At 33.0% G+C, this 26,310-nt stretch overlaps 1 protein-coding gene across 2 annotated transcripts; it reads left to right on the top strand.

Annotated features, from left to right (window-relative positions):
* Positions 1–23,816, top strand: LOC140442043 (uncharacterized). Of its 2 annotated transcripts, XM_072533089.1 has the most exons (7): positions 1–156; positions 2,856–2,933; positions 8,045–8,185; positions 14,596–14,742; positions 17,580–17,687; positions 17,871–17,924; positions 23,520–23,816. In XM_072533089.1, the coding sequence occupies exons 1-7, from the start codon at positions 126–128 to the stop codon at positions 23,693–23,695; spliced, it is 735 nt and encodes a 244-aa protein (XP_072389190.1). In that variant the 5' UTR covers positions 1–125; the 3' UTR covers positions 23,696–23,816. The 2 variants fall into 2 exon arrangements, with proteins under 2 accessions (XP_072389190.1, XP_072389191.1); XM_072533090.1 differs by lacking the exon at positions 8,045–8,185.
* Positions 23,817–26,310: the final 2,494 nt, after the last annotated feature.

The raw sequence follows: 26,310 nt of genomic DNA, 5'->3' as shown, positions 1-26,310 counted from the left end.
ATCATGTACCTGTTTTTTAATACAATGATAAAAAACATGCCGATATTTAAATAACTTTAAGTGAAAAACGTACAAAATATTTTTAATACTCAGTGAAAGTCATACGCATAACCTCACGAAAGAAAATGCTTAAGAATATTTTAGTTTTGTGCTTGGGTAAGATATATTTCATATATATTTTGGAAAAACTATGTTGAAATTAGTATTTAGAATGTTTGAGACATATATAAAGAATTTACTACAGAATATATAAAAACTAAATAGAGGAAATAATGAAAACACTCAAGCTTTCTGTAAGTCCAGAAAAATTATGCTGAAAACTGTGTTCGTTTTCTTTTGGTACCATATTAGGTCCTTCTAACGTTGAGAATTACATTAGCGAGTTGTCCACAGTCTTCAGATAATCAAAATAGTTGTTCAAATCTGCGTACTCCGGTGCAATGTCAAATGTTCTTGAGCCATCTGCTTCTTGCCAATTCCTTTACGTTTCATGATAAGATGAATGAATAGCTTATCGATCCACTTTAATAACATGCCCTAGTTGTGAAATTTTTCTTAGGTTTTAATAGCTCAACTCAATGCTCGTTGGTCTACATCGCTGTCCATGGTTTTCGTAGCATTGTTCTGTGTAATTATATCTCAACTGCCTCTAGGGGAGTGATTGTGTCAGTCTTCAGAAATCAAATCTTAACTGTATTTTCCTTTTTTTCCGATTTACTCTGTACAAGTACTAGAAACAAAATTCGCTAAGGATTTTTGTTTAGTTGAGGAGACATGTCATGGAATGCAATTTTTAGATTCCCCATGTCTCTATTAACATCTTTATCAACGTCTGTTTTGCCTTGCACTTCTTAGAAGGCACATATTAAAGCAAAAATCTGAATTCGGTTTCGAAAATTAGTTTACGGATTTTATTATCAGATGTCGCTATTTGCGTCTATACGAAGCCAATTAGAGTTGCTTCCTAAGACAGAAAATATTTATTTTCACTTTCAGAGCGTCTGTGAATAGCCGTCTCTGATGATCCCTATTAGGGTGAAATACGTATAAGCGGATACACAGACGCACTCTACGTGAAATCAAATCTTAACTGTCTTTTCTTTTCATTTGATAATTCTTTGACGTAATTTTAGGTTTAAGCTCTGGTTACAGAAGAATAATTTTATTATAGGAAACGTTGTGCAATCTGTTTAAATTTTGTATTTGAAATCTTTACTTGGATTTATTTGATCTGCAATGAAGCATCACAGATATTTAAAGTAACTATTTCTCTCAATGTTTTGTTGATCAATCTGTAGGGAAGTGGTGTCGTAAGGCTGGAATAAGTGTCATAAATTTTGTCTTTAAAGCATTCATTGTAGACCCATTTCTTTTCCTGTCGTGTTAAAGTAATCAATAACTTTTAGAGGCCCTGGAGACTATCGCAAGATAACAGGATATAATCAGTTAATAATTGATTTTTACTTCAAAATAATTTTTTTGTAAAGCCTGTTTAAAAATTGTATCCAAGTAAATATTAAATAACAGCGGAAATGAAATGCATGTCTGTCTAAGGCATTTTTAAATGGCCGATTTGAATTGGTTGATTAACCACTCCCCAATTAACCTGCTCAAATGCAATTAATTAAAACAAATTGATGTAAAATTTGTACGTATTTGTAAAATAAAGGCGACGCCATGAGTAAGCTTAAACGATGGAGAATGGGACAACAGAGAGAGATGGAAACGATTGAGCGAGGGAAGGTAGTGAGTACTGTAGAATCCCTGAATATATATATATATATATATATATATATATATATATATATATATATATATATATATATATATATATATATATATATAAACTGTTTTGGATGGGTTGGAGTCAATAAAAGGGCTATTGGTTAGCTATTTTATTTAATCTCGAGCTTTCAACTGTGTTTACAATTATTATCAAGAGCTAAAAAAGACAAAATATCTTACAAGGTTGAACTAAAAAGAAAAAACAATTTTTGTTAACTTACCAAATAAAAATTAGTTTAGTAAGTAAAAATTACTGCTAATACATCTTCAAAATAATTAATATAAAAATGTTTTAATCCAATAAATGTTTCTCTGAAAATTTTTATAATTTTGAAAACATTGTTTTTAATACAAAAATAATTGAATTTATTAATAAGTTAAAATAGCAACCAATTACAAATAAGCTTCAATGTCATAAATGCCAACATAAAATTTTTATTTTTGACAATTATATTGCCAAAAGTAAAATTTCGTTTAAACATTCTTTTTTGTTTAGTAACAAAAAAGAAGAAGATTTATTCACCATTGACAGATGCCTGAAAAAATGTAACAGATATATGGAGAATTAAATATGACATTTTTACAAGTTTTATATAAATATCATAAAGAAAGAATATAATTATAAATTTTGCTTAGATTTTGAATTTCTGATCTTATGTTTAAATTATTATCACTTTTGCTAATACAAACCATTTCCAAAAAAGTCTTCCAAAGCACCAGATGGTTTTTTAATTCTGCAATCACTTTTGTGAGAAATAATGCGATTTGAAAGATTTCTTCCGGTCTCACCAACATATTCAGCCTCACAGTGAGTACAACTAATGCTGTATACTAAATTCGTTTTTTCAAATTTGTCTATAGGATATTTAGTTTTAGAATATAAAGATGAAATAGTTTTGATGTTCTTTGTTGCTATTTTTAAATATATATTATTATATTAACGTATATATTATTATATATACGTAAATACGTTATGCAAATACGTATAAAATCCCTAGTGATGTTTTTAATTTTTTATATATTCTAGTTTGACCAGACTTTATTAATTATTATTCTACTTTATTTTCTAGTTTTCAATGCCTGTATGGCATACACAGCAACTGTATCTCAACCAGCTGTTGATGTTGGTATGACAGGAACTATATCCGGTATGTAAAATTTCAAATAGTATTTAGTTATGTTAGTAAAGGTCGGTAGCCATATTGTGTACCTGCACTTAAGTATAGCTACACCACATATGTGTGCCTACTGTTAGTCCAAACGGGTGCGTAGTAACGAAACGCGCAAGACATTAGGTCTGTCTATACCTTTATGTTTATTCAGTTATGACATTTTTGAGTACTTTGTTAGTTATTCTTTTGAGGGGGAACTTTTCTATTAGTTTTGTGTACTATGCTTCATAGTACTAGGGTCAGTAGTTCTCTGGTTATAGGTCCATTGTGCCTGGTTTCTAAATTACAATGATTCTTGTTCTCTGAAGTAGGGCAGATATTGGTGCTTTTTGCATATACGACGAGCTTTATATAACATATAAAGCCATCAGAGAGGGAGTCTGAATATATATGTTCAATCTAGAGTTTGCGGTTCAATCTAGAAATAAACTGTTCGCTGTTTCCAGGGGAACTAATGCATTGGTTAGTGATCAGTATGGTAGTGTCTGGGGGCTCAGGAGATTAAGACCTCGGAAGCCCTGAAAAAGACATCAAAGATGATGTCGAAAACTCGGCGCAAATTCCTAAATTGCAAAGTTAAACGAGAAAGTGCTTAAAAGTTAAATGATTTGTTAGGCCAATGTGATTACTATGTCAAAAGTGTCCCATACTCTGCTCACTAAACACAGTTATTATGAAAGAGATAATAGAAATAAATTTTTTACAGCTTTCTTTTAAACGTAATTAAAAATTGGAGACTAGAATAAACAATCTGCAACGTTTTTGCCAATCTATTCAATTTTGACAAGCCCTTTACCTTCATGAAAATTAAAACGGATAGTAAATATGTACAAAACCAAACCTAATAACACGTAAGAAAGATCAAACAAGTACCGTTCGCGTCATAAAAAACTGGTACAACTCTTATAACCAAAAACCGTGTTTTTTAAGTTGTGTACGTTGGTCTTGTCACATGTGTCATTCTAATTTCTAGGGCACTGTTGCCAGTTCAACGAAAATATTATATGAAACCAGCTAAAAGCAGGGCTGTGCGACAGACCGCCAGTTTTAAGTGTACTAAAAACTAAAACATTATCGAGCATTCTCGATCAGTCAATCACATTAAATTTGTTTAAACATGCATCCTAAAAAATTCCTATATTAATTTTGTAATTTTCCATCATCTCAATTAAGTACCCATACATTGATTTGTGTCTTATTACAATTTATGAAAATATTTCAATTCAAAAATAATGATAGATAAATAATCGATCTAGACATAACTTTAAATTATTATAATAAAATATTACAGTCGGATATTGGATTGCAACCGAAGACAAAGACAGAGAAAACTAAGAATCGGCACATGGAATGTGCAGGGCTGGAGAACAAAAGCCAGTGAAGTAACATCAGAATTCGAAAAGATGAATCTCGATATTCTCGTCACAAAGGAAACAAAAAAGAAAGGAAACGGCACGGAAAGAATAGGGGAACTAATCCATTGTTGGAGCGGAGTAGAAAAGAAAGACCGCGCAAAAGCTGGAGTTGGAATTCTACTAAAGAAGAAATGGGAAAAATCTATAGACGATTGGGAACCCATAAACGAGAGAATTGCCAAACTGAAAATCAAGATGTATGGCAGAGAAATTATAATACTAGCAACATACGGTCCAACGGAAGACAGTCCAGCCAATGAGAAAGAACGATTTATCGAACAACTTCAAGAACAAATGGATAAGAGAAAACCTAAACAAGAAATAATAATAGTGGGGGATCTAAATGGAAGAGTCGGAAGAAAAGACAATGACAGAACAGTTGGTTTATTTGGAGAAGACACAATTAACAACAACGGAGAAAAATTGGTAGAACTATGTGAAGTAAATGATTTGAAAATTATGAACGGATTCTACAAACACAAAAATATACATAAGTACACATGGACTCAAGAGACAAGAAAACTAAGCTCCATTATTGACTACATTATCATGAACCACAAAAGCTTCATCAAAGTGAAAGACACCAGAGTGAAAAGAGGGGCAGCGTGTGGAACAGATCACAAACTTGTGGTGGCATGGATGGAATTCCCCTATATCTGGACAAAACAAAAACATACATCGATTGTTACAACGGGAACGACAATAAGCGAAAAGAGACTCAAATTACATCTATTGCAGGAAGAATCAATAAAAGATTTATACAAAAGAAGACTAGACCAAAAACTAGAAGAATTCAGATATGACACGTTAGATGAAATGCATGAACACATAAAAACCTGCCTGATTTCAGCGGCCTTAGAAGCTCTTGGAGAAGACGACCAAAGAAACACCCATCAGAATATCAAATTAAGGGAAGACACATTGAAATGCATAAAAGAAAAGAAAAAACTACACATAAAATACCTAAACACCAAAAGACAGGAAGACTTAGACCTATATAAAGCGAAAAACAGAGAGGTAAAGAAAAGAGTAACAAATGAAAAGAACGAACGATGGGAACAAGCATGCACAGAGATAGAACGACATATCGGAGGAACGAGAAATTCAGAATCATGGCGAATATTAAAAGCACTTCAACGAAATAAGACAGAGAAAACCCAGATCGGCAAAATTAGTGAAAACGAGTGGCAAGAATACTACGTAGAACTACTTACAGAAAACCGTCCCCAATTTCAGGAAGAGAATATAGAACATGCAGGAAATGGGGCATACGACCAGATAGAAATAAGCCTGGCAGAAGTTAAGAGAGCAATCAAGACATTGAAGAACAAAAAAGCCAAAGGACCCGGAGGAATATCAAACGAACTAATTAAAAACGGAACCGAAAAGTTATTCCCCATGCTACATAGAATGTTCGAAAGAGGACTAAATGGAGAAAAAATACCTGCGGAATGGACACAAGCATACATCACATCCATACATAAGAAAGAAAACAGGAAAAAATGTGAAAACTATAGAGGAATTAGTATCATATCGTCGGTAGGTAGACTTTACGGGAAAATTATTAAAGAAAAACTAGAAACTAAAATAATAGGAAAAATTGGAGAAGACCAAGCAGGGTTCACAGTAGGAAAATCATGCGTAGATCATACGTAAACATTAGAACAACTAATAGAGAAGAAAATGGCAAAAGGTAGACCGGTCCATCTGGCCTTTGTTGATCTAAAGAAAGCATATGACTCAATACCTAGAGTCAAATTATGGGAAGCAATGAATGATCTCGGAATCCGACAAACACTAATAAAAGCAGTTAAAGCACTATACAAAGAAAACAAAGTAGCTATTAAATGTGGAAATAAAGCCTACAATCCATTTAAGACGACAAAAGGACTTCTACAAGGCTGTGCTACGTCCCCTACTCTGTTTAAAATATTCTTGGAAAAGACACTCAAACCATGGAGGAGAAAGTGCGAAGGAATGGGCATACCAGTAAGAGACGAATACCTATACACCTTAAGTTTTACCGACGATCAAGTAGTCATCGCACAAGATGAAGAAGATCTCAGCTTTATGCTCAGAAAACTAGAAGAAGAATATAAAAACAACGGAATGGAAATAAACTTAGAGAAAACCGAATACCTAACAACAGAAAACAAGGATATGAGAAACCTAGAGATAGACGAGGGAAGACAAATAAATGGAACAGATAAATTCAAGTATTTAGGAACCATAATATCGAACCAGGGAACAACAGAAGAAGATATAAACAACAGACTGAGACAAACAAGAAACTGTATAAGACAACTAAACTCAGTGTTGTGGGATAAGAACATTACGATAAAGACAAAAAAGAGAATATATAACACCCTGACAAGAAGTATCCTGACAGATGGGTCCGAAAACTGGACAATAAACAAGAGAAATAGAGGTAGAATAAGAGCAGTAGAAATGGAGTTCCTGAGGAGAAGCTGTAGACTTACAAAAAGAGACAGAATTGAAAACGCAGAGATTAAGCGGAGAATGGGAGTGCAATCAGACATAATCGACTATATAGAGGAGAAGAGACTATCCTGGTACGGCCACTCCAGAAGAGCGGACAGAGGACGCTGGATAAACAAAATCACAGAATGGAGCCCGATTGGAAGAAGAAAGAGAGGAAGACCCCGAAGGTCATTCAGAGATGAAATCGACAAGGCTATGGAGAAAAGAACCCTGCGAGATGGAGACTGGAATGACAGGGAAAATTGGAGAAAACGGTTGAGTGAAGGAAGACAGTGAAAACTGTGGAAATCCTTAGTAGTAGTAGTAGTAATAAATAATAATTTAATTTTGGTAGTTTGCCTGTTACTAAACTTATTAACACAAAATACAGTTCGTGTTCGGTAGGCAATTGAAGTATAAAATTACAGTAGACGCATTCCAATGTTCCCTGTGCCAATACCCTAGGTTTAAAGATCCTTTAAACATTTTGGATATTAACTCAACCCTATCTCTGGTTATTAAATTAATTAGATACGGTTTTTTGTTGTTAATGATAAAAATAATACCTATCTACATTACAATACAATTACAATAATACATTTTTGAACGTTATTTTTTTTTATTTAGATTTAGTGCAATTACGTTATCTGCGATGGCAACAACAAATTGATTCATGAACCATTGTGTCCAGTCTGAACACAGGTTTACATTGGGAAAAAAAGTGTACCAGTTTTATATGACTAGAAGTGTACATCTATAAAATTCCTTAATAATTTCTATATGGGAGAAATTACAAGCCAACTATGTGTCAGGATAAAGGAGCATAAAATATACATAAAAAGCGGAATTCGACAAGTCACATATGCAAACATGTCTGGGACAATGAACACATAATACATTGAAAAGAGTCATCAATAACCATGCAAGAAACAGACATGAAAAAAAAAAGGAAAAAAGCAGCCCTCATGGCTGTGGCCTATAACTCCGCGGCCAAAAAAGCCAACTTTTAATTTTTAAAAAGACAAGAAAATAACGAAATCAAAACGTCAAATTCCTAGTTGAAAATTCAATTTTCATTACAATCAATTGTGACTCAACCCAATATAAACATAATATTTACAATTTACTGATCTACAAAAATTTTTCTATTGCACCTAGCGCCTTCACCATTTTTTAATATTTTTGTTTCAGCCATTTTGGATGAAATACTAAATATTATTGGCGTAATTACTGCAAACAATGCGTCCATTTTACAGGATGCAACAGTACGCATTTTAACGGTATTTAGTAACGTACTTCCCCCGTTACCGCCTGGTATGCCGCCATTTCCAAGTAAGTAAATTTTACTTAATAAATCTGGTTGTGCAATAATTACTATAATGCTTTTTAAAGCAGTCTTCTTCTAGTTGCCTAAGATGTTTTAATCGGTTAATACATATTCGTGGTTAAAAGAATATTTTTTGATAGTAAGAAAGTCAATTATTTCTCAATCTCTTCAAGAGCCTTCCTTGCGTACACTTTCTACATGGTTTTCACACTAGCACAAGTATCGGTAATTCGTCTCACGTGACTGTACTATTCCGTCGTCTCTATATTTTCTATGCATTTGGTGTATTTTTTGTGAATGTGGGGAATCACTTTGGTTTAGAAGACTTTGCTGACAGCTGTCAACAGTTATACTCATCCACTATCTTTATCGACGTCCCTGAATGCTTTTGACATTTTTCTTCTTCATTTTGGAACTGAAGGGTTTATTTCAAAAACAACCAATGTCAATTTTGTTGAATTTTAAACGGTTGGCACTATCTGATAGCAAATTATCATTTACACTTAACAGAAACGAATCGTGACAAAAACCGTTGTAGTCTTAAAATTATAACAAGTTCTAAAAACGCTGTTTTTGTATAAACACCAAATGTCAGTATATAGTTTTTTCAGTAACAATCAATGCTAGTATATGTTTTAGTATAGCTTGAGTTACTAAGGTAATAACGTGGATATTTATAGTTTTGTTGGTGATATTCTCAAGATACCAGCAGGAACATAGAAAAAATTAAATGGGAAATAAAAACCAGGTAGCACTTCTTTCTTCCTATTCTTTCTATTGTTTTGCATAGAACGTTGCAAAACAATTTCTGCCATGTTTGAGACAAAGTCCGACATTGCAAGATGAACATTCCCACTGTGTTCTGCTAACATTTGCCGTCGTGCTGCAGTTGGCATATCTCAAAGAAGTAGTTATTTGGTGCGTATGAAGGGACTTTAAATGGTACAGTTCCAAGGGAATATGCCGTTTGAATTTACTCACTGGTTTTTCTGCTGATGGTCTTCCCCTTTTTAAGTGTTCTAGAGCTCCAATAAGGCCTCTAACTCAGAGAGCCAGAATTTTTTAAAGACATACTTTTGGATAGGCTTCTAAGTTAAAATAGAATGGATGCGTTTACGACCCAAGCATCCACAGAATAAAAAATTATTGTATGCCACTTGTGATTTACGATTCACCTTATAACGACTTTTCAACATGTCAAATTTGTCAACATACCCCATATGTTAGGTGTAGAGCACTACCATTTGTGGACATGAAACCTTATTATAATTGGTTTCAAATGAGTGTAGAGTAATAAATCATGAAGTGTCATAAAATTTGCCTGAATTTCGGTGTCGTCATGGGCGTAGGCAAATGGACGGATGTCAACTTCGTCGTCAAAAATTGATGTACCTCAAAATATCATATTTTGGATATTTTGTGATAACCAATTTTATTTAATTTTTCGATTAACTTATTCTTCAAACTCGTATTCCATTATAAGATCATTAAAGCTAATTACATTTTTATTTATAAAAACAAATTCACTTCCTTACTGAACGAATAAAAGCATTAGAAGAAACTGATAAGGGTATGACGCACCTCCTAATATTACTAAGAACTAAAATAAATCAACATGAAGACTAATAACGCGTAATGAGGTTTTACTTACACTTTCATTATAATCCCTCTTTTATTTTATTATTATCATTCGACATTCGACATTCGAGTTAGTAATTGTTACTACACCAATTAAACGTACAGTAATATTGTGATATAGAAATAGTGAAAAAGTTATAAAATGGCGACATTTACTCCAAAGAAAAGAGGTGTAAAAAATTCTCCGCTATCTGTTAGTGAAAAAGTTATAATTTTAAATGTATATGATTGCATAAAACACGATCACCCTAGTTTGTCTGTGCAAGAAAGTGTTGAGCGATGTGCCCGAATGACTGGAATTGGACAGTCCACGATTTTTAAATTATTGCGAGAAAGAAAGATATCAGGCCAGTTAAGTCCATGCAAGAGAAAATCAGGAAGACCAATAAAAATCTTAGGTGAAGACACCAAACGTGACATTCGAAGAAAAGTTCATTCGTTTTATTTTAAAAAGGAAATACCCACCCTTGACAAAATACTAATGGAGATAAGCCAAGATAACGATATTCCTTTGATATCCAGAAAACTTTTATGGAAAACTTTAAAAAGTATGAATTTTTCCTGGGAAAAGCACAATCGAAAGGCACTATTACTGGAAAGTGATGAAATCATTTGCTGGAGACGAAAATATTTGAGAACTATAAAACAGTACCGCAGAGAGCACAAGAAAATTTTTTATCTTGATGAGACGTGGATAAACGAAGGTTATATAGTCCAAAAAATGTGGCAAGATAAAAATGTAACAAGTGCTCGCCAAGCTTTCATAGAAGGCCTTTCGACGGGTATTAAAGTGCCTTCGGGAAAAGGGAAGAGGCTTATAATTGCTCACATTGGAAGCGAAGAAGGATTTTTAAAAGAAGGTTTGTTAAGCTTTGAGTCGTGTCGGACGGGAGATTATCATGAGGACATGAATTCGGATGTCTTCGAAGACTACTTCGGGGAAATGTTAAAATTTCTTCCAGCTGATTCGGTCGTGGTTATGGATAATGCAAGCTACCATTCAAGGCGCATAGAGAAGGTACCAACTTCAGCTTGGAGAAAGCAAGAAATTAATAACTGGCTGTCAAATAAAGGTATTCAGTTTGAGACGAATTCAATAAAGAAGGAACTACTAGCCGTAGTAAAACAACATAAATCTCGCTTCATAAAATATGCCGTAGAAGATGTAGCAGAAAATTATAAAGTAACTGTGCTACGCCTACCGCCATATCATTGCGAATTAAATCCCATAGAACTTATATGGGCACAAGTTAAAGGATATGTTGCAAGGCACAATACCACATTTAAAATGAAAGATGTCAAGGTATTGTTTGATCAAGCCGTTATGGAAATCACATCAGAAAACTGGCAAAAAGCAATCCAGCATGTTTTAAAAGAGGAAGATAAAATGTGGGAACTGGACAACTTGGTCGATCAGGTGGTTGACCCTATAATTATAACACCAGGGGATGATGACAGTTCTTCGGATGAAGACTATAGTGATGTAGAATTGTAATAACGTATCCAGTAAAGTTTTTGTAGTTTTTGTGAATAAATTGATTTAAACTCCCCACAAGTGTTTCAATATGTAAAGTTCATTCGTGTGTGTTTGTGAGTATTTCCCGATTTCGGTTCGTATATATTTTATTGTTACATTTTATATTTTTTTAATAACACTGTTCTGCTGTATTACATTTTTATTTCCTTTAATATGATTTTTAAGAATGCATATTCTTTTGTCAATTAACCCACTAGCGCGCCTCTGGCTTAGTGTTTATCTGTCGATAACAATGGACTTATCCCTTAAAACAGGGTGATACCTACCTGCTCTTTATAAAACGACAGAATTTTGCAATGCGGACGGAATTTATTGACGGATTACCCTGTAGCGCTTTTGAATACTTCATGAGATTTTATTACTCTACACTCATTAGAAATAGATTATAGTCAGTTTTGAACTCTGGTAAATCTTTTTTTTAACGGTTTCACTTGTGTAAATTCTGTCCGACAATAAAGATCTCTGAAGATTATTATAGTTGAAATAAATGTTAAAGAATACTCGGTGGTGATTATTTACTAATACCCTTGTTAGATCCTGTACGTAAGTTTTTTTTCGGTGGAATTTCTCACTTTACCGGCTTTTGGCCAGTAGAGGTTGCACTTTGTAAAGTTTTGTCAAATCTGGGATCAGTTTTTTTTGGCTGCACTATATTATCAACCAGATGTAAATTGCCTAGTAACCAAGCGAATCTGTTACTTGAACTGATGAAAAGGTCTCGGAATTTATCACGTGACGACCAATAATTTGTAAAACTGGGTATTTCCTTTATATCTATTAATAAATTTACTTACTTACTTACTTACTTACTAATTACTATTTAAATGAGAATAAGCCACAATTAAAGGTTAAAATACGTTTATTGACGTTTCAACTTCCACTTCGGAAATCGTTCTCAAAATACAAACATTAGTGTTTAAACAAAAACTAATGTTTGTATTTTGAAAACGATTTCCGAAGTGGAAATTGAAACGTCAATAAACGTATTTTAACCTTTAATTGTGGCTTTTGCAAGTTCATCCGCCGCTTCATTACCTTCAACACCGACATGACTAGGGATCCATTGTAGAGTAATCAGCCACCCTTTTTCCATCAAGTTCGATAGTTGGACGCGGCAAGATATTGTTTTGGCACAGTCGGTGTATCGATTTTTTGACAAGGCGAGGATTGCGGCTTGGCAGTTGATGAAGAAGGCAACTTTTGTGGGGTGTTGAAAATTCTCAATATTTTTTGCAGCTTCGTGTATAGCAGCAATTTCGCCGTCGTAGTTGGTGAGAGGGGCACCCACAGCTATAGAGCCTTTGAAGAACGTTGAGACATATCCTGATCCTGTTCTTCCCGAGTCCGGCATCGAGGATCCATCGCAGTAGATGTGAAGCCACTCATGTGCTGGGTACTTGGTGTGTATCGTCTCTAGTGCGGCTTTCCTTAGGGCAATGTCTGACGATAAGTGCTTCGGGTCGTTATGGTTTTCAAGCAGTAATTCTGTGTTTGGTAGACAGCGGGCCAGTGTGGTTTGCGCTGGGAAGGGGGCGGCTTCCGACAGGACAATGTGGTATTTTTCCATGATTTGGTTTGCTACTGTAAGCGGAGTGGTTTGTGTTTTAAGACGTGAGGTTGCTTGTCTATATTCGTCCCATTTTTGTGGAAGTATTCGTCTTTGCCTTTCCCAGAAGGTTAACGCGTGTTGCTCTCTGCGGCATTGTATTGGTTCAATACCAGTCTGGGCTTCCATTGATGTAATCGGTGTTGATTTTGGAGCACCGGTGATGACGCGAAGGGCAGTGTTCTGGGCGACTTCAAGCTTGGAGGTGGTGTTTGTACTCGCAGTTATTGTAGCTTCACTCCCATATTCTAATATCGGCCGGACATAGGTTTTGTATGTTGCTACCAGAACATCTTGCGTGGCGCCCCACTTTATTGCTGTGAGACGTTTGAGCAGTCGACATCTCTTTGTGGCTTTCTCTGCAATGTCGTCGATTTGAGGTTTCCACGTCATTTTCTTATCTATGTACACCCCAAAGTATTTTGTTAAGTCCTGTCTTTCCAGATCAACTCCTTTATACGTTAGCTTGACAGCAATCTGTTTTGTTGAAAGGCTAAGTACTTGATATACGGTTTTGGTTGTACTGACTGTAAGGCAGTTTTTATCCGCCCATTTTTGGCCCTAAGAAATGTTTTGACTTCCTCCTGTGTGGTAGGTGTAAATCCATTTACTCCTCCGGGTTTTTGAACGTAATATAGATTGTTTTGAAAACAAAATTAGGTGATTTAGATCCTCAGGAAACAGTTGCAAAAACACATCTGTGGGATTCTCTGCAGGATTTTAAATGTTTGGTAGTTTTATTAAATTGATTTGTTTGTGTTATATAACTTTCATTTTGTGTCCAAAATATAGAGTTATCTCGCTGTGCTAGCTGTACTGCTAGCGGTACATCGTCTTCACTATCCGATTCCGATTTTTGATTATTTGGAGTATTGGTTGTTTTATCTTGATTGTTAATGTGATCTTTAAACACGATGTCCATATTTTCAATATTAAAGACATCCTCATTATTTGGTCGCCGAAATTTATCAACATCCAATTCATCTCCCAAGACGCTTTCAATATCGGAGACAATTGACTCCTAGTCACTTGGAATTTTATCCAATAAGGCATCAACCTTGTTTTGGAACATATTTTCTAAATGCCCAAAGCTCCACTATTATTTTGCATATTGGCAGAATTCATATAGATAGTGTCCTGTGGTCGTGCTAGAATACCACATAAAAGACAGCGATCTACAAAAAAAATGAAATGTATTCATGCAAATAACAGTACTTATTGTGAAACAGACTCCAAAAATATTACTTACCCGTAATTTTTATGATTTAATAATAATTGAATAAACAAGAAAACAACTAAAATATGTCGCTCTTTCAACACCGAACGTCCGCTTCAAATGTGTGCTTGACTAATAATCCAGTCAATGTGACTCGATCAAATCGGTTCTAAACTGGTAAGACACTTAGAATATATAGGCAACCATTTTTACACACTGGTATAACTGTAAAATGGCTGGAAAGTTTAAAGGAAATATTGTAAAGGTGGTCATATCAGCATACCGACAATCATCAAAGGGTTAATTACACAAAAATTAATTTTACATGCCTACTTGCTTTTACAAATCTCAGTTACATAATCTATTACTCTTTTATTTACGTTTCTTTTGGATAATAAAATATTTTGTTTTCTTTTAGACTTAGATGAGGTTACTCTCTCAGTATTTCAATGGTTTCGGGATATTTTAAGGTGGTACACTACTGTAATACAACAATTACAAGCCTCTTTATTAGAACTTCCAGAGTTAAAGAGCTTCCCAAATTTACCAGCTAATTTCACTATTGGTATGTTTAAACAATTTTGTTTGTTTATTTATTTTTTGTGTTAGTGCGTATTTCATTAGAAGTTGTAATATATCCTCCTGAAACCTGATGTCCAATTAAATGGACATTTACGTTTTATATATTTTTTTGACAAGAACTAAATTTACAGCTACTAGTCCCATGGTCCATCATAGTGTACATACTAGTAAACCTGACAACAGCGCTCCGTCTTGCTAAGAGCAAACTTTAACCCTTTCGCCACTATCGGGACATATATGTCCCGACGGATATTTAAAAATAACTGTTGGACTATATTCTCCCAAAAATACGTAAAAGGTGATGTATTCAGTGTTTCAAGTCTTTGTGGAGGCAGGCAATACAAAATACAACGTATATTGTGATTCGTTTTCAGTTATGGCGGCAGAAATAGTACACGTGTTGTATCGCTGAAGTATAAAAGTAAGATTATTGTAGAAATCAAACTGCTGACGCTTTGAAAAGCTCTTTTCGCAAACACCACTCATTTCGTAAACATATTCGAGTTACGATTATTTGTACCATCTTGGATGTACTGTTACTGTTTTGTTATTGTTATTATTTGTTGGTTGCTGTTGTTGTGATTTGATGTTGGCAATTACTGTTATTTTATGTTGTTGGCTATTGATATATTTGACGCCGAATTTTTACCGCAAAATGGAGGAAATTGTTCAATAGAAACGTGGAAAAGCTCTGAAACTTTCAGAGAAGCAGATACTAATAAATATTATTAATTATGATCTTAATCAGGATAACAACGATTCTGTATCAAGTGTAATTAGGAAACTGTCAGATATGAGTGGTGTTTGCGAAAAGACTCTGTTTCGCATACGACAGGAATATTCATCACCTGCTGGATTACAATCTCCAAAGAGCAGGCCCAAGAAGCGAATGGTTGGTAATTCTCGTGACAACAAGTACGATGAAGGTGTCAGGGGCCAAATTCGTAGAACAGTTCATCAATTTTTTCGTGACAACATACCACTAACAATAAACATTAGCTGTTGAAAATATCGAATAAACGTTGCCCAACTTTTCACGGGCCACGCTACACGTGATATGGATTTTGTGTTTATAAAACGTGACAGAAATTCAATTTTGATTGAAAAACCAGAAATCATCTCGTGGCTTTATCGTTATTTACGCACAACTCGTAAATACCATGCAAAAGGATACAACATAGTGTATTTGGAGGAATCATGGGTAAATACCGGGCACAGTGTGAACAAAGATTGGGTTGATAAAACAATTACATCTAATCACGATGCTTTTGTTGGTGGTCTGACAACAGGATTAAAAGCTCCAACAGCTCTTGGTGCACGGTTCGTTTTATTGCACGCAAGATCTACCAGTGAATTTGTTGATAAAGCAGAACTCACGTTTTTGGCAAATAAAAATACTCAGGACTACCACGACGAAATAGATGGACCGACCTTTGAAGATTGGTTCGAAATTAACTTAATGCTAAATTTGCCAGAAAAAACTGTTGTGGTAATGGACAATGCCTCCTATCACAGCAGAAAGTCAGAACAAATTCCCAACATTCAACACTAAAATAATATATTCAAGAATGGCTTCTGTCAAAGGACCTATTTTTTGAAGAAGACTACCTAAAATGCGAGTTACTTGATGTAGTCAAGGCCTTCAAAGCAAAACATGACACGTACATAATAGAAGATATTGCCAAAAAGCACAATGTGAAGATTCTGAGGCTCCCACTCTATCACTGTGAACTCAATCCCATCGAAATTGTTTGGAGTGAAGTGAAACGGTATATAGCTGGACGCAACGCGAATTTTAAAGAAGCTAAAATGCGAAATTTAATTACAGAAGTATACCAGGTAATTACGCCAGAGAAATAAAAAAACTACGTAAACCACGTAATAGCACCAGAAAACAAAATGTGGGAAATTGACAATTTGTTGGATGATATCGAAACAGTTATTATACATATAAATAACGGAGATAGTGATAACAGTGACAATAATAATGATGATGATGATAGTGAAGCAGAAACTAAATGTGACAGCGATTGAAAGAAAAAGGAACTAAATATAATGGTGTACAATTAGAATTACTTACACACGAAAGTAAATACAATGACTTCTTTTATTTTCAACTTATTTATTAGTTTTATTTTCGGATATTTCTACGTTTTCTTACTGCCAACATATACAGTGCGGTTTTTAAAAGTCCTTCCCCCCTAAACTTTTGATCGGAACAATACATAAATAAAATGTTTCTTTATATTTTAGTTTTATTTTATTCGATTTTATTTTAATCTATAAACAAATGGTTTGTATCGCTAGCACATACTGTAGAATTAAAAACAAACTGCTTGTGTGACATAAATAAAAGGCATTTCTTAATTTCTATTTATTATAATATTTTAACCCAAGTATGTTATAGCAAATATTATATATGTTTGAGAACCACTGACAGAAGGAAGCCAGGCAGGGTCGTTAGTGGGCTTTAGTACTTAAGCTACCCTCAACATAAAAGATGGATTAGGCTAAGTAGTAAGAAGTGACGTTTATTTTAATACAAGTTTGCAAAGAAGTATGGCATAATTTTGTATTGATGCGATTCTGATGTCCCTTTAAATGGACATGTTTTTTTCTTACATTTTGCAAAAAAATTAAAATTTAGAAATATTTACATGTGTTTTTATACTAAAAATCATACGAATTTCATTATTTAATAGAAAAAAGGTAAGGTCAGGAGGATATACGTACACGACTGTGTCTTGAACATAATGGGCAATGTTTTGAGCATTTATTAACATTAGTATACAAATAGGATATAATCTGTTAAATTTTTAGACGATATAGGAAATGCTATAACAGATTGGATAACTGTTAATCAGAAATCTATACAGGCAGCAATTAATAAAGCTCTTGGCGGATTAGACAATTTCCCTGCTTATCCAGGTATAAAAATTTTAAGTCTTAAATATCAGTTTACAATGTTCTCCCTATTTCGATACAGATATTTACAGTATTTTTATGTTTGATCGACTTGTGGGATCACAAAGTAATGTTTTTTTTTTGACACTACAATATTTTTGAAGTGTATATTTAGGACTGTTCACTATAATATAAAGTATTTTTCAGATATATTCTCAAAAATTGCCAACCAATACATACAATATTTTAAGAAGGTGCCAGGTAAGTGTCAATTTAAGAAATATTTCATAAATGTTAAACAAAACTAATTAGAATAATTTAATAATTAGAATATATATTTAAAATAATAAAAATCTTAACTTGTTTAGAAGTTACAACTATGGAGGTCAAAAACAACAGATCAACTGCTTGAATTTGCGGACAACATCTACGCAAAAGTTTACCAATATAAAACTTAAATTTAATATATTAAACAGCAGCTGAAACTGCAGGTATTAGGATTAATCCTTCTCAGATCAAGGAGATACAGTTAAATGCCGCAAATATATACCAGAACTGAAACATTGTGGATAATACCGTAGAAGCAGTCGACTTCTTTATATAGCTAGGATGCATAGCAACTGCGGATATATGGACCGTAAAACCGTTAAAAGTTGCATTAGAGATGTAAAAGCTGGATTTCTTTATTATGAAAATAATTTCGGGAGAACAGAATCTACCAACTTGTCTACATGTTTCAAAATAGTATCATTTGTATCTACAATACGTCTGTTCTCTTGTACGTTTGTGAAAACTGAAAAGTCGAGAGAAAAATATCGTTATAGCTCCAGGTGTTTATTAAGCGTAGTATTAGGTAAATTATAAACATTTTGTGTCAATAAAGAAATGCTAAAACGGAAGAATTGTTAAAGAAGACAAAACGGACAAGTGTTAAAATACAGATAAAAAAACATAATGAAGGCGGCTTGGCCACACTTATAGAAAATCAGATGCTGCCATTAAAAAGAGCTCTAAGCTGAAATCCTTAATAAACAAGAAGGCGACTTAAAATCATAGGTAACTGGAAGAAGACTATATATATATACCCGATATTTAGGCGGCACACGCCCTTCTGGTAGGGATCTATGGAGGAGTATCACCAAGCCGCAAGCCCTTATCTCTTGCCGTACTGCTCCACCATAGGCCGATCAGATACCAGCATATTCTAGACTAAGCCGCAGATTCATTTAGAATTTTAAACTGCTGCGTTAGCCTTTTTGTTTTCTGTACACCGAGCTAGGAATTAAACTGACATCTCTCGCAGTGAAGCGAAGGAGAAGCCAGCCGCCCACCCCGCTTGGCTATCCGATCGACTGGAAGAAGACTATTGACCATAAATGATCTTGAAGCACCGGAAAGACCTACCACGACCTGAAAAATCTGGCTGGAAATAGAAACCAATGGCGAATTCTCTTGGATGTTCTATTCTCTTTAGGGAGTTGGTTTTGCAAAACCAAAAAATTGATATAGTTTATTCAGTTTATCTGAGAAAAAAAGTAACTCTGAGAGCCATTTCAAATAATATTCGAAAAACACATGTTTTGAGATACGCATTATTTCCACTATTAGTGTATTTTGTTGAGTATAATTTAAATATGCAATCAAAAAGTGTCTGTCGTATAGGATTTCTTTAAAAAATTCCACTTTATATTAACTTATTAATATAATAATAATATATTCTAAACAATCTAAGATTTAAAAATTCCATTGTAAGCGTTAAGACTTTTACTGAAGCAGATGTCCCCTCAGACCATAACCCCATTGTCTCAAAAATAAAACTGAGGGTAAAAAAGATAATATGTAAAATCCAAAAGTTCTAGGGTGAATACTCAGTTACTCAAGATAAATGAAATCGGTGCTGAGGCTTCAGCTTGTATCAATCAAGAAATGAAGAAATTAACATCAGAAATGATAAACACTGAGAATGTGAATATTATGTGAAGCAAAATCAAAGATTTTGTTATAAAAACACAGAAAGAAACTATACAAAAGAAATCAGGAAGCGGAAAACCATGAATGACTTAAGAAATATTGGAAATCATGAAACAAAGAAAAAAATATAGAAAAAAAAACCCAAATAAGTACAGAGAAAAACATAAGTGAACAAGGATTAAAATAAAAGAGGCTAAAGCAAAATTGGATGATGGAAACATGAGTCGAACTGGAAGAATTGCAGAAAAAGCATGATCATTACAATTTACATAAAAAAGTGAAAGAATTATCTGAAAAATCACGAAGAAATACACCTAACCGATTAATTGACAAAAACAATAAACCTATTAATAACCCAATTGAAACAAAAAAAAGTATGGACTAAATATATTGAAGATCTTTTCACGGACACAAGAACGGAACCAACACAAATTGGTAACGAGGAAGCTCCAATAATATTAAAATCTGAAGTCCAACATGACTTTTTTTAATATAGTATGAAAAGCTTTAATATACTATATTTTTAATATACTATGAGACCTGCGGAGGCATACAATTGGAGTACTGTCGCTGATTAATCCATGTTAATCATGATATACGCTGCTGATTAGACCAGATCGCTAACACTGACCTAAAACTTGTAAAAAATGCGATTAAGTCATTTTCAACTACCAGAGGCAAAAATTCTAAGTCTCACAATACACAAATAGGAAACTTAAGTATCGATATTAATACCAAACAGCAAAAACAAAATCATTAGTGTTAGCTTCAAAACGCACAACTTATATAATAAAAATATTTTATTATAGAAACCCAAAGTACACTTTTTTTATTAAAAACAAAAACTCTTTTGCACAATTACGAAACAGCCAATTATCCAATTTTTCTCACTAAAGTTTTACTATTTCATTTATAATTCGTGTGCTTTCGTAGAATACGGTTTTGATTACAGCGATTCTTTTTATTCCTAACTCAATTTTACTTGCAAATAGCACAATATTGTTCATTAATGTGTTGGCCTCAGGGGCATGCACATACGTGTGGTATATCACAAATCCTTTTTGAAATTAGATTATAAATTATTGCGTTTCGTTTCGTAAATTTAACAAATTAAACAGTTTTAGCAGAACAATATATGTATTATAACAATCTAATATTTAGTCTGCTGCAATGTAATATTAGTCTAGGTAGTATCTGCTTATAATAAAGATTTTTGGGTGTGAAGCATATACACTCAATTTTTTGTGCATAAATGTCTCTAAAATATCACTACAAATGATAATTTTACTATGCGTGGGTTGTAAAATGTGGGCTTAACTTTTGAATAAACGAAATAACGAAAAAAAAACAAAAAAACGAAACAAAATATACAAAAAACATTTAAAAAATTCGAGATTTTTCATCCTTTTTTGCATGTATGCTAGAGAACTATTGTAGGTTAATTTTATATAGAACATAAAAGTTTTGTGACAAAATTTGACACATAATAATAGTAGTTTCCGTAAAACGGGGTTACTTTGCACTGAGCAGGGTAACTTTGCACAAAAACGTGTAAAAGTATATTTTCTATTAATCTACGCTCAATTTTGTTTATATATTTGTACTACCTTTGTCTCTGCGGTCGCCAGTTATCTATCAGCAACGGAATATTAACCTTGAAAATCTATTATTTTCCAACTTTGAAAAATCATACTGTGCATACAGTCCCAGCGGACATAAATTGGTAAGTACACGTCTAATGGCATATACCACAATCGATTGCGATTTTTAGTTGTTAAAATAACGGTTTTAAACCAATATATCAATAACAAAAAAAAAACATTGTTTACATATGTGCACTTAACACGTGAAATTGGGTATACTTTTCACCGCCAATTTGCAAGTGGTGCAAAGTATCCCCAAGAGTAAAAGGTTAATAGGAAAATAATTTTTAGGAAATGCCCAGACGTTATAAAAGAAAACTGGGATCTCGCAAATATGCAGACTACTCAGTAGAAGATTTGAAAGCATGTCTGTCGGCAATTAAAGATGGCATAAGTACAAGACTTGCCGCTGAATCCTTTAACAGTCCAAGGAGAACTATTTTTTACAAAGTAAAAGGAGTGCACGCTGGAAAATCTGGATACCCATTAATATTCTCTTATGAAGAGGAAAGGTGCTTCGTACAATGCATACTGGAATGGAATTACGACAAATAATCAAGACTCATTTAAATCGCCACGGAAAAAAAAATAACTCGCTTTAAGGATAATACTCCTGGTATGAATTGGGTCAAATAATTTTTAAGTCGTCAAAAGGACCTTACTGTAATGATAGCCTCAAACATAAAAAGAAATAGAGCAGTACTAAATGCAGACCAAATGGCTAAATACACACATATTTTAAAACAAACATTAACTGGTGTGGAGCCACATTCTATTTTTAATTGTGACGAGACGAACTTAACAGATGATCCCGGACAAAAAAAGGTAATAACTAAACGAATATCCTAAATGGTTAAATAGGTTCTATGGCCAAAAAGCTCGACTATTACATACAGTTAAATTTAGGAAGTACAGAACCCCATCAAAAAATATTCGCTCCTCTTCACCAACGGTAGCGCCATAATAGTACATTTAAAAAACAAACGAATGACACTACGACCGACCTTGATAAGTACGAACTGTGCACTAGAAGAAGCAAGTACCAAGTTAATTTTTGAGTTACTTGTAAAAAGAACTGAATGATTGCCAACCTATTGATTGTAAGCTATTGATACTACATGCTTTGATATGTAAAGATTTGCGGATCCTTGCTCTAATCTCACACACATAAGCTGGATTGAAATATTTTTTCTTGAATTGAAAAAACTGCTACTAAGTTAATAAGCACCAGAGGCAAAATTCATAATAATAAATCTATATTATGACTTATGTTTTAATCTTTACTTAAATGCACAAAAAATAGAGACAATTTAACTTTAAAAATGCGAATTGTGTATAAATATGATTTTGAGTGTCTTGTCTGAACGGCTGTGGCAGAATGAATCAATATAAATGTATATTTCTTTTAATTAATAGGCAATCTTTTACAATAGGCGCCTATGTGAATGAAATTTTGATCCAGTATAAGCCGTAATTGAATTGGAAACAAAGTATGTTGATATTTCAATAAAATATATTCTCAAACTCATTTGGGGCTATAGAATTTAACTATGAGAAACTATTGCAAAGATCTAGTATCGACATTCTTAAAATATTGCAATCAAAATTCCTCCGAACCAATAACTAGTGCTTCATAGTACATTCAAAATGAGACGACTTATGAGACCTCAAAATGACAACTCTGCTACTTTTGGTGATATAAACAGAGACTAACAGACCGCCCTAACAATATAGCTTAAAACTTAATAATACAACCAATCAGACCTAGGCTTAAACACGGAAGATCCCAGCCGACCTGTTAACTATAAACTAGTCATAAAGGACCAATACTATTTGGAAGAAGTAGCCCAACCAAACCCTAAGACATATGTGACCCTCTTTATGCCCAAGATACATATGCCCACATATGTATCCCAAGAATACAGAGAGAATTGTCAATGGGCAATTTTCTACAAGACATTTGTTAAATATTTTTTAAATATTGTTCAATTAAAAACTGTTCAACAATTTACTTATTGTGAGTATTATATAATACAGATTGTAAATATATTGGGATATTAAATAAAGAATAAAAAAAAGTTATATTGTGTTAAACGCTAACATTAATAAATGAATTGAAATTTAAATTAGCTGTTAATTATTATACTAATTATTTATTTTGTATTATCGAAAAATGTTGTAGTGTTTTTTAGTATATGTAGCAAACTCACAAGAATTTCCTAATATATTCTTTGATTTTTAGATTCAGTAATGAAAGTTTTTGAGAATATAGCAAAATCAATTGCTGCATCAGTCAACAACATGGTTCAAGAAATGATTAAGGAAGCGGTTGCGTCAGCTTTCCCACAAATAAAGCTTAATATTCCGAAAATACAACTATTTCCAACCAACACATTACCAAAATTATTTGGTCTGTAAACAATTAAAAATATGAAACAAAATTTTGTAAATAATTATGATTCTTCAACCTAACGTGTATTTTGTTTATTGTACTGTTCAAATAATTTAAGAATATCAATAAAAGTTGTTTTATTTTCTACCTTATATAATTTTATTCATTTACATTTTTAAAATGGTACAATTTTGGGATATCGACAAGAAGAAAATGATTCTTCGTCTTTTTTCAATAACGCTACAACAAAAATTTGGCCTTGGTCTCTTGTAATTCCTGCTTTCAATATAATCAGTCCCACGTCTTGTCGCTTGCCTCCAAGCTCTGACCTTCAGCAAACTATGTGCGTCCTCTGCTTCCTTTTTGATCTCGTGATCTTGTGATCTTTTGCACGATCCTTTTTTTGATCTTCTAGTAATATAACTATTCTTCAGAGGCTAAGAAAAGACAATGAAATTATTAACACCATAAAGAACAGAAAATTGGCTTACTTCGCCACATGTTGCATAATAATAAATACCGACTTTTACAGTTGATTCTACAAGGCAAGATTAGGGGAAGAGAGGCCCTGGACGTAGATGTATACCCTGGCTGACTAATCTTAGAAAGTGGACTGGTCTAACGTCAACTGATTTATTTCGAGCTGATGTGAATAGAATTAGATGGTCCAACGTCAATGTGGTCTCCAACATCTTTAGAAGATAGGCACATTTAGTAGAAGAAACAGTAAAATTTTTAAACATTAAAAAATTAGATGGAACTACTTATAAAACCGACTCAGGACCATAAAAATCAGAAAATGGCAACACGGCACCAAAAACTGAACAGGATGGCGACGAATTGGAGTAAGCCAGGATCCACAAAAAAATTTTTAAGCCAAAGTGATGATGAAACATTGAAAAACTAAGGCAACGAAATATTATTATACTATAAATAAATATAAATATATTTTTTTTATAAACAAATACATAAAGAAAATAGTAGAAGACAAAACAATACATATATTTATATATATTATATATATATATATATATATATATATATATATATATATATATATATATATATATATATATATATATATATATATATATATTGTTGATTTGCTCAAACATGTTTATAATATTTATTTTTTTAACAAATTAATATGATATCTCAGGGCTCTTTTACTTATTAAAAACAAAACGTGGCTTTAAAGTATTTTTTTCTAGTTGCCTTTGAGGAAAAAGAGGATAGACAATAGGAAAATAAAATTACAGCACAATTATGACTTACAAAGCAAATGTTATATTAAAAAAAACCAATCAAAATATTAAAAGTAAAAATTTTGAATAAAAATAAATATACCCTATACAATTATTAGAATAAAAACCTCAAACATCCATCAAATCATACATCCACAATTATCAATACAAATTAATTAAGCTTATATGCAAATCTAAAATTTCTTAATTTTAGTGACTCCCGATAAATTATCATGTATTATAATTTTCAATAAAACCAATAAAAAAAACGAATAACTCTAATTTAAATAGGTGGTCGTGATTGAAAGTCTCTGTTTCTAAAAAAGGTTGAAACTAACCTTTTGTTCGCAAAATTGATGACTTCACCTCTCTCTCCTTTGATTGTGCCTTGTCCACCTTGCTCGTACCTTTCAGTTTCTCCAGAATACTCCTGCTAAACTCCTCTGCTCCAAATCTTTACTACATGAATAAACTCCTCCTATCCAAACACAAGGATATCTCAACTAATCGACTTGGTCCAGTATAAAACTAATTACTTACAGCATGTCAGTTATTTCTTCTGTCTGCTACCACAGTTGGAGCTCTTTCCACCAAACACAAATGCAACTTTTCACAATCTAGACTTTTTAAAAAAACTTGGCTAATTAGCAACGTCGTCTCCAAAAAAAAAAACTATAGTATACTCGCCCTATATTCAATTCACAATGCCTTCCTCTCTCTTGCAAAACTCTATCTAAAATCCTTCCATCTCCCTCCTCTTTTTCCTTGAACCAATCAGAACGTATCTCCATCCAAACAAATTTTACTTTCTTCAAAAAAAAAGCTAACTTTCTCCTATCCAATAATCCGTCGGTCATCTAATAAACATTTTCAATTTCTAGAGAAAAAAGGATAATTACCTCTCACAAACTATTTACAAACCTACTCTATTGTATAATTCCTAGTAATCCATACAATAAAAAGTTTAAGGTAGAACTGTTTACAAAAATGTCTATTTAAAACTAAACCGTTAGAAAAATCAATATATTGTCTTCTTATTTTCTGAGAATATCTTTGAACGTATAAAATTCACTTTTCGAAAAAAAAACCACTTTCTAAAACTAATGCTAAACAGTATAATATACAGGGTGTTTGCGATTTCTGTTGGTCGGTGATTTGATTTTTGTCTTAATATTTTCTATTTGATTTTTGAAAATTATGGAACCTTATTAATATATATATATTATTTTAGTTTTACCTTTCTACATAGATAACAATTAACAACTAATTACAACTAAAAAATTACATATATAGACAATCCCGTACAGATAATTTTAAGAATATTTAAAATTATTTTGAATATTTTACTGCTATACGCATTAATAAATAATAATGTTTTTGTGTTGTCGTTATCTTAT

Source organism: Diabrotica undecimpunctata, chromosome 5 (genome assembly GCF_040954645.1).
Source record: "Diabrotica undecimpunctata isolate CICGRU chromosome 5, icDiaUnde3, whole genome shotgun sequence".
Lineage (NCBI taxonomy): Eukaryota > Metazoa > Arthropoda > Insecta > Coleoptera > Chrysomelidae > Diabrotica > Diabrotica undecimpunctata.
This window is presented reverse-complemented; position numbering and strand designations above follow the sequence as displayed.